The sequence below is a fragment of the Lathamus discolor genome, chromosome 3, assembly GCF_037157495.1.
Source record: "Lathamus discolor isolate bLatDis1 chromosome 3, bLatDis1.hap1, whole genome shotgun sequence".
Taxonomy (NCBI): Eukaryota; Metazoa; Chordata; class Aves; order Psittaciformes; family Psittacidae; genus Lathamus; species Lathamus discolor.
The window spans coordinates 12,263,704-12,275,745 of NC_088886.1; the positions used below are offsets into that span (position 1 = coordinate 12,263,704).

The window sequence follows — 12,042 nt, forward strand, 5'->3', positions numbered from 1 at the left end:
AATCCATCGCAACTGCATTTGTTTAAACTTTTTATTAACAGATCCATGTAAATTTTTGATAGCTGATTATTCAAATAATTGAACATTCTTCTGATGAAGGAACGTTTTTATTTCCCTATCAGCATAAATTGGCTACAAAGAGGAAGATGAAGCAGGGCTTGCTACTGTGCCGTATCCCATAGGGATGGGTTGGGGGGGTGCTTCCAGCTCCTTTCCTCACTCTGTTGGAGAACAGTGCTCCTCAGCCTCTTGTTCAGTACCTCTGTTGTCTGTCTGGTGGTGTCCTCTAAAAGGATGGCAAGGTGGAGAGGCTGGGGCTGGTTGTGGGGAATATTCCCTGCAATGTCCTTGATAAACAGACATTATCCCACTCAAGTACATCTCCATGTTCCCTGACTACCGTGTGCGAGTGGTGCTAGACCATGTTCCTTAGGTTAGGCTTAGGCAATGATACATGCAGCTGCAGCACTGGACTCAGAGACCTCCTTGCTACCACCATCTTCTGTGCTCGTGGCATTGGAAGTGTTCAGTGCTCCAGCACCACTTTCCCACTTGTATTGCAGAGCCCTGTGTTGGGCTTGGTTTTGTTTGGGACTGTCAGGCCACTCCTTTTACAGCCAGCTTGCTAGGCAGGATCATTTCCAGCTTCATTTTTTATTTGTTTTAAATGAACAGCTGCTTTTCTTTTTGCCCTATTCAGGAAATCATCGAATTCCCAATCCTGAAGCTGAATGGCAGGACGATGGAGATCGAATCCACCTTTCACATGTATGTTCAGCCTGTGGTGCATCCCCAGCTTACGCCCTTCTGTACAGAGGTAAAGTGCAAAGGTTCCCTGGTGCTCCAAGAGTCTTCCTGGGAAGCAGGTTTCCGTTGCACCAGGGGTTGGGGTTGCCTCTTCATGATGTGGCTGCAAGGCAGTGTGTCATGACACCCTCGAGTTAAGGACAAAGGAAATGAACTTTCGTCATTGCAATAGCTTGTAAGGACCTCAGTTTGGATTCATAAATAACTCTAGCTGTAATCTGTTAACTAAGATAGTTTTATTTACAATTGATGATCGGGTACCTGAGTGACCACAAAATAAAAGCACTTGTGTTAGCTGATGCTTAAAATCCTCACCTCTCCGTGAGCTCTTTGTGACTTTTGCCGTGCTGCCCTTTGGTGGAGAAGGTCAAAGAGAGCATGGTCAAAGTGAAAAAAGTGTCATACAGCTGCATAGTTCAGAGGCTCTAAATGACCCTCCTGTGGGCTTGCCTGTTGTGATTTGATGAGTCCTTCAGAGTGGTAGGATAACCCATGCCTGTATTTTTAAGACTTTCTTTTTGATGTCGTGCTTGTGGGGCACTTGGAATGATTGCTGGGGAAATGGCCTCTTGTTACTTGGTTACTTTCATTACTGAGGACAGTTGCTCTCAAGCTGCAGCCACTTTTCCCCAGATACACGCAAGAGGATGAAGGTAGTGAATGCAGTCTCTGAGAGTCCAAAGGAATAGGGGGATAGGGGTTGTTTTTTGTGGTCTTGTTTTTGGTTGATCAGGTTTTTTTCATTCAGCACAAAAAGTCAGCTGTTTCTGCAAATGCATTCTTCCTTTGCTGTATCCATCAAAACAAAGTTTAAGTTCCTTTTCCTTTGGGATTTTTTTCCTGACTGCACTGGTTTGATGTTGGGCAGCTCAGTGACTGAAATACTGTACTGATTGTGAGAATCGAAGTGTCCAAATTCTTCATTCTGTCCCAGTCGCATTGACACCGTGGTGTGTTTTTCCTCTACCTCCATGGCTGCAAGTTTAAGCCCTTGAAGTGCTTGTCCCATGTGTATTAACTTGATGAAAAACGACTCCTCTGTGTTAGGTGGAGTTCCTCTCCAGGACCAGCCAGCCCCTTCCATATTTCCACATTGTAAAAACAAATACTTTTTTTTATTCTCTTGTAACTAAAAACCATCTGAAGGTATTTTATTTAAACTTAAAAAAAAAAAGAAAAAGCACAGAAAACATTATTCCCCAGAGAGGGGCTTTAAGAAAGCTATAAATTCGTGAAAACAGAGTTACAATGGAAACAGGTTTGCAACCTTAATGCTAGGAGGCTGGGCAACTACTTTGGCTGTCTTTATCCCCATGAGACTTACTGGACATATGCTTGTACAAATGTGATAGATCTCACAGCTTGCACCTGATCTTGGCTAAAAGCAATGTTATCTTCTAGAGCAGAGCTCAAAACATCTATTTTGCATGTCATCTAAATTCTAGAGAGACGTCATCTCACTCATTAACTCCCACCAAAATGCTGTTTTTCTGGAAATCCCTCTTTTGCATCCTTCCCCTCCACTGCTAAAAGTTGCAGCTCTGTTCTTGCGCAAGAGTCTGAATGACTTGTTTGGTGTGGCTCTCTGAGCTGAATGGAGCCTCCAGCCTGCTGCAGCCTGAGGGCATTGAGAGTAACTGAGGCATTCAGCCCATCTGATAGCGGGCTTGCCAGGGAAGTGGTGGAATTGCCATCCCTCGAAGTGTTCAGAAACCTGTGTAGATGGGGCCCTCAGTGGCATGGTTTAATGGTGGGCTTGGCAGTCCTGGGGTAATGGTCGGACTTGGTAATCTTGAAGGTCTTTCCAACCGAATTCTATGATTCTCCAATGCTTTCATATCACAGTGCTGGTTTTTCTGTCTTCTCTTGCTCACAGGAGCCCGGAGCAGATGTTTGTGTCTTCACAGGTTTGTGTCTCCTTGTGGAGCCCTTGAGTAAGCAAAGCCGTGTGTGTTGGCTCTGCAGGGGTCCCCAGGAGGGACATGGGTGTCTCACCTGCAGTGCTGTGCCTCAGACTGTGCTGCTGACCTCGGTCTTGTGTCATGTGTCCATAGTTGGACAAAAATGGGCAGTGCTGAGGCCGACAGGCAGAGTGGTCACAGAACCTCCACCTGTGTGTACTGGTGGCACAAAATGATCCAACTTGCCAGGTTTGGCAAGTTTTCTGTTGTTATTAACAGTGTGTGTTAGGGAGCTGGTTTTAATCCTAGCCTGGAAGCCACCAGCCTGTGCTCCTTAGTGCACAGTGTGGCCTCTGTCTCTCCTGGCTTCGTGGTTCCCCCGCCTGTTGCTATGAGGTCCAGGGAGTGAAACTGTGCTAGAGGAGTAACTGGGCTTGTCCCTGAGCCCCTTTATCAAAGCCCTGACTTTGGAACCCTGAGAGGCACAGGTGAGCTGGTTGTACCGCGGACCTTACTAAACATTTGCAAGAATATCCTTTTCTATTTGCAGCTGCTTTTTTGTGGAGTCCAGTGGCCATGTAGAGACCTGTGGGGTCAGTGGCTCCAGCCCTGTGCCACTAGTGTAGATTCCCCTGAGATGCCGGGGACACAGCCAGGATGAGCTGTGAGTCCAGCTCCTGCAGAGCTGATGCCCACACAGCTCCAGCACCTGCCATTGAGTTTCAGCTGATTTTCTGAAAAATACCCATTTTGCTAAATGCCAGTAAAGGGCTTTGTCTGGGCACCTCTACTTACAAAGGGTGAGATTTATTGGCCTTTTTGTCTACACAGAAAGACCAGGCCTGATTATCAGATTGTACACCAGAGACAAGTGCTTAGGCAATCAGCAAACTGTCTTGGAGTAGAAATACGATGGTTTCCCAGATAAACTCTGCAAGAAAAGCAGAGGTGTTGACATTACACGGGAGCCTGTCTGCTGTGCTTCTGCTTTCTCCTCTCCCTTCCTCTTGCTGCCTTTGCTGTGAAGCAACAGGACTGCTTGGTATAGATTTGTGAGTGGAGGATTATGGGTTTGTTTGATGTTACTCCTTGGGAGAACTTCTCACATCCCTCTTTCTTCTTGAAAACAGCACAGCACAGGAAGGGTGTCTGCAAGGGTGGAAAGCTCATGGTCACCCTCAGGGTATCCTTTTGCTTAGCTTTTAGTGTGTCTGTGCTCTCCCTGACTGCAGGAGGTTCCTCTGACTCCCCACACCAATGGCCAGGAGCACAGCTTCCAGTGCTGGCTCACCCTCTAGCACTAACCCAGTCCCCTTTCTCTTGACCTGTTTTTGTAAAACAGCAGGTCATGAGGTTGGTTTTCATGAGGGGTGTGCTGAACGTGTAGACAGAGAAGGTGGAAAGTGCTTCCAAGTGGTTAAAAGCTGTTGTTAGGTATATAAAGCTCATCATGCCCTTTTGGAAGATGCGAGTGGTTTGGCTGATGCCCAAGAAGGTTCATGCCAGGAGCTTAAGTGAAAGGTTCCCTCTACACAGAAGGTGCTTGTACAGGCTTTTTCATGGTGCTTTGCTCTCTTTTTATGATTAATTTTTATTGATTTTTTTTTCCTGAAGGAGCAGACAATAAAAGTACAAAAAGATAAATGCCTTATAGCTTGTTTATGTTCCCAAGTACTGTGTGCTTCTTGGGATCGCCAGGGAAACTTTACAATTGTGCAGTTTTATGCCTTTATACTTTATCAAAGCTGCAAGACCAGATAACACTACAGAAACCCAGTGCATTAGGTTGGGTGTTACAGATGGGCGCAACTGATAATGCAAAGGATCAGAAAGGGTGAGAGAGTAAGAAATCTGGTCCCTTTTGAGCACTCTGACCTGTACTGAAATGTACCCATTGAGCAGGTACGTCCCTTTGTATTCATGTGTGGCATGAATTTTGTGTGCAAGTGTGCTTAGTGATGTGTTCTTGTACAGATAAGCTGGTACTTCACTTGGCCTGGTGGGGACGGAGTCTTGGTCAAGATCAAGCCATGACTCTTTGATAGGACCTCTGTGTCCGTCTTCCCATCCCTCTCTTCTCCTCATGGGAAATGTCTGGATGAGGCCATTTCACCCTGTCCTCCCATGGCCATTAGGGGTGCGCCACTGAACAGATACAGTTCTGAAGGTGCCAGAGTGGTAGAAGCCATTTACATCACTGCTGGCCATGATACTGAAAGGTTGCCTGTCATCCTTAGTATAGGAAAGACATGGGCCTATTGGAGCAGGTCCAGAAGGGGGCCACAAGATGGTCAGAGGGCTGGAGCACCTCTTCTGTGAGGGAAGTCTGAGAGAGTTGGGCTTGTTCAGCCTGGAGAAGGCTCCGAGGAGGCCTGATAGCAGCCTTCCTGTACATAAATGGGGCTTATAAGAAAGGTGGGGATGGACCTTTTAGTAGGGCCTGTTATGACAGGACAAGGGGTGACAGTTTTAAACTAAAGGAGAGTAGGTTCAGACTAAGTATAAGGAAGATGTTTTTTCTGATGAGGATGATGAAACACTGGACCAGGTTGACCAGAGAGGTAGTATACTCCCCATCCCTGGAAACACTCAAGGTCAGGTTGGATGGGGCTCTGAGCAACCTGATGTAATTGAAGATGCCCCTGCTCACGGCAGGGCAGGTTGGACTGGATAACCTTAGGTTCCTCAGTTGTTAACCTTTAAAGACCCCTTCCAACCCAAACTATTCTGTGATCCTTTCCCAAAAGCTCATCTTTGAGCTACTTCCAGAGGTTTGATTTGACCTACCCTCTGAGAGGCAGAGCCAGCACTTTGCGGTAGGTGAGCTGTCCACCTCTGCCAGGCGATGGAGAGAAAAGCAAAACCAAGCCAGTGAGCTTTAAAAACTGCTGTAAAGGGCCATGCATTGATCTCTCAAATCTATTTCCCTCTCAGAGTACAGCAAGTCTGTAGGTAGCAGCTGTTACTCAATTACAATAGAGATTAATATAAAAACAGTTTCTGGAATATAAAAGAGTGTCTATGTCCCTCCACTTCCTTAAAATTCCACCTCGTAATGGCTTGATGAACTTGAGAAACCCACCTAGAGGAACTCTGCATTCTTAAAATACTTTCCCTAAAAGGTATATATTACCATTCTGTGGAAGTCACTATGAGAAAATAATCTTTCCACTTACAGCTTATTCGGTGAGTCAGGTATTTGGTATTCATTAAATGTAATTACAGTTTAATTGGAGTTTAATCTCTGGTTTTTTTCCTTCCTTCCTTCAAGTTCAGTGCTGTAAGCCAAGAAGCCAAAGAAACAGAGAAGTAGAAACCATTGAGCTTCTTTCAGTTGCCACACATTTAATAAAGCAGAGCCCTGTGGTTTGTGAGGGGGCTTATGTTTTATGAGTAGGTTGAACTGGTCTACGTGGAAGAGTTACTCCTGGGTGGTGGTCGTGGGGCTGTCGGCACCTCTCAACTGGATGCTATGGCTTCTGGAGGCTGGGATACACGTGCAGGCAGCAGGGCATGCTCCTAGGCTGTGTCTGACCTTTATTTTATGAAAACGTGTGAGATGTGTAGCTTCAGGAAAGTGCCATATGAAGTGAAATCCTGTAGTGTGCACTTGTTTTAATAATGATTTTTTTAATTACTTGGGCATTGATGGCAAGCTACTGACCTCCGATATTCAATATGTTAAAAGACAGGTTTGTCAGTTGGAAGGCAGGCAGAAAAAATATCTATTTTCCATGTGCCTCAAGCTGTCGTGGGCAGACACAGGCAGAGGCCCATGAGACTGCATCTTTGTATGCTTGTGTCTAGCTTTAAACAGCCAAGCAGTGTGGATACAGTCAGGACTATCTGTTGGCAGGACCTGTTCCTAAGGAAGCTCCTGAAAAAACAGAGCAGACCAGCATTCTGGAAGAAAGTGTTTTTCTTCAGATTTCATTCCATTTTAAATACACTTTTGAAATGCAGAAGGATGCTGTGATGGGCTGTGGGAAACTGTGTGTGCTGGCTGCCCAGCACAGGGAAGCGTGGCTGGGTCTCACTAACCGATACCGCTCTATTCTGTTCATCTAACACTGCAATTCTGGTGTCACTGCAATAGCCGGGGAATGACCAGAGTTACCATTGCCTTTATAAGTCAAGGCAACATCAGATCTGGTGAAATGCACGTTGAGCAAGGGCAGCATTTTGGCCATCATGCCAGTATATGAAGCAGAGGGCACCACCGCTCCCCAGGTAGACCCTGCCCTGCTGAGAGCTTGCTGGTTTATGATGTAGCCCCCCTACATCTCTGTGTCTGGAACACATCTATGCCCTTGCCCGTGGCTGGGGGAGCTGCCAGGGTCACTCTGCTATGGCTGGCTCCACAGCAATGTCCATGTGGGTCACAGGAGCATGTTTCGGTTGCAGTGAGATGGACAGGAGAGGAGACCTCCCTGATGATCTTTTGAGCTCTTCTCTGACGCCTGCTTTCTATTTGTCTGTCATTTCAGCTGACTGGGATTATTCAAGGCATGGTGGATGGGCAGCCAAGCCTCCAGCAAGTGCTTGAGGTAAGCAGAGTAACCTTTAGTTCCCGAACTCTGACCTCTGGTCCTGTCGTCCCCTCTTCATCTTTTCCCCTGCACCCTCCCCTTGCTGAGAATCGAACCGCGTAATTTGACTATGATTACAGCTTCATTAGAATAACATTTGCTGTCACGTTGGTGACACGCTGCTGAGAGTATTGAACCATTGATTTGTCATCTCCAGCTGTTCATGTCAAGGGTGCTGACAAGATATCCAAACTCCTGCCAGTAGATAGGAAAAGAGGCGATTCTTGCTTAAGCCGGTTTTAAAGCACCAGGACATTGCTTGAGACCACTGCTCCGGGAGCTTCTGCCTTCGTTTTCCTTCCCCTCCCTCAACGCTTTATTAAATTAATTTTTTTCTACCTATTTAAATGCTCAATAATACATGTAGTATAGAAAGAAAATGCCTCTAAAATCTAATCTGGAGGATATGCAGATGCAGATATAGCCCTAATAATGCCATCTACTTAATGCTGAATTCCTACAGCGTTTAGGGCTTAATTAGCTTGGAAGTATTTCTCCATCAATAGCTTTTGTTGGTAGTCAAATAGCGAAGGAAACCTCCTCAAGCAGAGCCTGCTTAGGCTGCAGGTTGGTGTTCGATGCATTGTCTCTGTCAGGATTTCCACTGCTGTGTTACCTAATTGTTCCTAATCAGAATAATTGCAACAATTGCTTATCTGAGGAAATCAAATTAAAGGCTTTAAAATCCTCTGTGGAGACAGCATTTCGTGGGTGCTCACATCAGGGAGTTTAGAAAGGTTACTGCTGCTGTCCCTTGCTCTAGGGAGCCTCCTGTAGGGCTGGCTGGAAGATCGCAGCAGCCCGGGGAAGGGAGAAGTGTGGATGAGCAGCTGGATGCTGCTTTGGGGAGCTTTACTCCAGAGGGTGGTTGTACAATCAGTCACAGAATGAAGTGCTGTCCTCTGCCAGAAAGGCTGCAGGAGTGACACGAGGTCGAAGACAGTGCTCTGCAAAGGTGACATTCTGTATCCATGCAAACTCCCAACTCTCCCTGGGCTCTCCAGAGAGCATGTAGCAGCGATGCATGTCTGTAAGCATATGGATGCCTGTGCCTGCTTCCCCAGGAGGGAGAGCCCTCTTTGCCTGCATGGGTGAATGTGCATCACTGCTGCAGTGTTAGAGAAAACAGTTCTCATTCTGTTTCTACAGGAGCTTCATGGAGTGTGGAAACACTGAAAATGTGTTGATACAGCAGTGTGTTTCTAGGTTAAAATGGGTTTTGGGTCAGGCAGCTTCTGAGGCGTGGTGATTTCTTCAGGAGCAGAAGGTGTCATGCAAGGGAAAAGAGGAGGGATTTCTCTTGCTGAAGCACTGAAAATGCTGCTAGTGAGACTGCATAATAGCAGCTGATAGCCTGTCACCTGCCACTGGAAGATTTTGGGCGTGTCATTTGCTAGTTTTAGCTGGAATAAGTGCAGGGGTTGTAATCTAGGTTAGTTCCTCCTGGTTAATCCCTGAGGTGGATATTCATCGTCTAGATTAATGTGGCCTATTTCTGAAGTGGATCCAGAACATGTGTCCCTATGGGAAGTTGTTCAGGAATAGTGGATTCACCTTAAATCCACACTGTACCCTCAACAAGCAACTCCTTAGAACTGTGAGGTGGAGAAATCCAGCCTGTAGAGGAAGGGAACATGTGGCTTGGCTTCTTAGTGCCACACAGGGCCTGTGTGTGTCCAGCCCTTCCATTTCTTCCCCTCTCACGTATCCGCTTGGAGCTGTCTGAATTTCAACATGTGAGAAATGCTGTAGGTGAAGGATGCTGTCCCAGGATGCCCATATTTTCCCCTCACTGTGAGCCTATTTGGTACAGCGAGAGGAAAAGTGGAGGAGGAATGCCAGGTAACAGCACTGTTGTATTGTCCCGTTAATGCTGCGCAACTTCCATTCCTTCACAAGCAGAGCTGCTGCTGTGTCTGATAAGATCATCTCTGCTCTGGTTGCCTGATGTCTCCTATCAGAAATCTTCAAAGGTCCAAACGTGCTGTTGTTGAGATGGCAAGCAAAGAGAGAAGAGAGAGAGGGAGAGGGTGGATAAGATCACAATTTTCTTCTCTCTTGATTGCAAGCAGCTTATCTGAGTGTAACTGTTGTGGCTCGGCCTGTCTCTGCAAAACTCATCCCCTTTTCTTGCCTTCCTTTCAGAGGGTTGACGAGTGGATGGCGAAGGAAGGCCTCTTAGATCCCAGCGTCAAGTCGATTTTTGTGACCTGTGGAGACTGGGATTTGAAAGTGATGTGAGTATGGAAGGGGAGGGAGATTTTCCTGAGCTTTATCGCTCCATGCTTGGCTGTAGTGTGTACGTCTTTGTCCTTACAAGAATGCAACTGTCCCTAGTCTTTGTTTCTTAGGGAAATCATCATTTGCCATGCATAATTGGAGTAGAGGGTTGTTTAAGAGGACAGGTGGGTGCTGGGCATGATGCAGGATCACTGCCTACAATATTCCCTAAAGCAAATTAATCCTTTCAGAACCCCAAGAAAGGTTTAAACTGGAGCTTTGTGATGTTACGCCTTTTATCCAGTACTTTCCAAAGGGATGTATATTTCTGAGTGCATAGATGGAACTGTGTGTCTGTACATGAAGATAAGCAATGGTCCTTACCTGACCTCCTCATGCAAGGCTTTCTCTCTCTGTCATCTTGGCACAATAACTGGATGTGAATCACAGCATAGTCTTCAGAAAGAAAGTACAAGGCGAGTTTGGCACGCTTCATCAGTGTTCTTCCTGCTGAGGTCATCTTCATCAGCTGGGCAACTGTATCTGGAGAGTACCAGGTGGAGACCTGCACTGGGATCTGCAAAGTGTCAATGTCTGTGTGTGTTTTGTTATGCAGATAGTTAGACCACCAACATAAACCTGTTATTTAAAAAAACAGAGTTAAATGACTAAGACTGGAATTAGTCTAATCTGTAAGGTGTTTGCAGATCAGTGTCATGTTGTGCTGAATTCGCTTGGATTCCTATATCTTGCTCTTCATTTCGTCAGAGTGCTGGATAAAGATTCCTGTTGTTACCATACTGGTAAAACATGGGCTTGACACATTGAATGCTAAACTGACATCCACAACTCGTTAGTAGTGTTGCTTGGTTTTCACGGTGACATTGGTTTTCCCAAGTCAGAAACCTAAATAAACTGCACACAGCCTGGGAGCAATCAGCACCAGTTCTTCCCTGCAGAGTGGTCTTTGTAGAGTGGCAGTTCCTTGCCTCTTCTTGGTGTGATTAGTGAGACATGAGATACGAGGAGCCAAGCAGCGGCACAATCACTAGTGGAGATAAGAAATTTCCTATGCTCTAGACAGGGGTGTGATACTGAATCAAAATCTGTGTCTCTGCTGGAGCTGTGTCCAGAGCTGGTATATATTGCCAGTTCCTGTGTTTCTGGTTTAAATTAAGAGTGAGGCTTATTTTTCCTTTAGATAGCATGTTAAACTTTTATTAGAGGCTATCACAGACACCTGCAGGGGTGTGCTAAACTTCTGTTTCTCATCTGTTTTTCTTCCTCAGTTCTTTACTCCTGTATTGCTGTTCTAAGTATCCAGTTTAGCATTTTTGGTGATGGCTGTGAGAAAGAGTTATCTTTCCGTCACTTTCTTAGTGGAATAGCAAGGCTCCAAGATAATGACATCCTAACTGGGTGTCTGTATGGAGTGGGCTACCTTCTGGATGTTTGGCTGTTGTGGTTTTTGCTTCAGAGCTCTACAGTGGACAAATAGAGGTAAAGGTGAGCCTCATTTGTGGTGAGCTGTAGGGGCTGTGGGGTGAACTGACGCAGCAGGACGTGCAGCTCTGGAGCAGAGATGTTCAGTTCACTATTTGCAGTGATCTCTCGCATGGATTGTGCCTCACTAGTCAGCTGGAAAAAGAAGACTCCACTCCTGGCCATGAGGTTGCAGCGAGTGGTTCGTTTCTCCCTCTTCCTTTTAAAAAAATTTTTTAAACCATTAACTTCAGAATTCAATCCTGAAGCATCTCCAGGGCAAAGCAACAAATACACGTCGTGTTTCCAAGCACATGGGTAGCGGGAGTCTGGCTACAGCTGCTTGGTGAGTAGCACATCACGTCGCTCCGTTGCCGATTGGGTGCCGCAGTATGTAGCGTCACATCTGATTAGAGCCATGCCAGTGACTGAGGCTTGAGTGAGGACTCCCTGCCAGCTCTCACTAGCCTCATTTCCCATTACTTTTATCCATCACTACAAATGCCGAGTCTCCCTCCTGAACTAATTAAGTTTGCGTGTGTTTAGACACATTGCCAAATAGGGTTTAGCAAAGCAGAACTGAGCATCTCTTTTTAAAGAGGGAAGGCGGAGAGCTGAAGCAAGGCTGTTCAGACAGGGAGATAGAGCCTCAGAGATGTGGAACATCTAGGAGATATTCCAGGGAATCGCCTCATGCTTCCCTACAAGACTTGCTGTGTAGCTCATGCCCTTTGCTACTGTGTCAATACTGCACACTGGGAACAGAAGGCATTGGGGCAGTGGAAGGGGAGGCAGTGCTGCTTGTCCACATTTGGAGGAGTGTTGGTGAAAGCATTGCGTGGTAGAAATCCACTGTATTCCAAGGAATTCAGGACAAGGAGGTGAGTGCAGTGCTTCCTGGCTTGAGGAGCAGCGCCTTCGGACAGGTCCATCCCTAATTCTGATGCTCCTTTTCTGACCTTCCTTAGTATTGACGGTGAAGCAAGCTGCAGTCCTCTTACCCAGTGTCTAGTTTGATTTGAAGTTCCAGTTGTCCACTGTAC

At 46.2% G+C, this 12,042-nt stretch overlaps 1 protein-coding gene across 4 annotated transcripts in view; it reads left to right on the forward strand.

The window, feature by feature from the left end:
- Positions 1-12,042, forward strand: part of ERI3 (ERI1 exoribonuclease family member 3) — a 130,671-nt gene that overhangs the window by 21,635 nt on the left and 96,994 nt on the right. For 3 of the 4 annotated variants that reach the window (XM_065673536.1, XM_065673534.1, XM_065673535.1), the window contains exons 3-5: positions 701-817; positions 7,196-7,255; positions 9,443-9,534. In XM_065673536.1, the coding sequence (XP_065529608.1) occupies positions 701-817; positions 7,196-7,255; positions 9,443-9,534 (269 nt within the window). The remainder of the gene's footprint in view (positions 1-700; positions 818-7,195; positions 7,256-9,442; positions 9,535-12,042) is intronic. The other variant, XM_065673533.1, reaches the window with a different exon arrangement.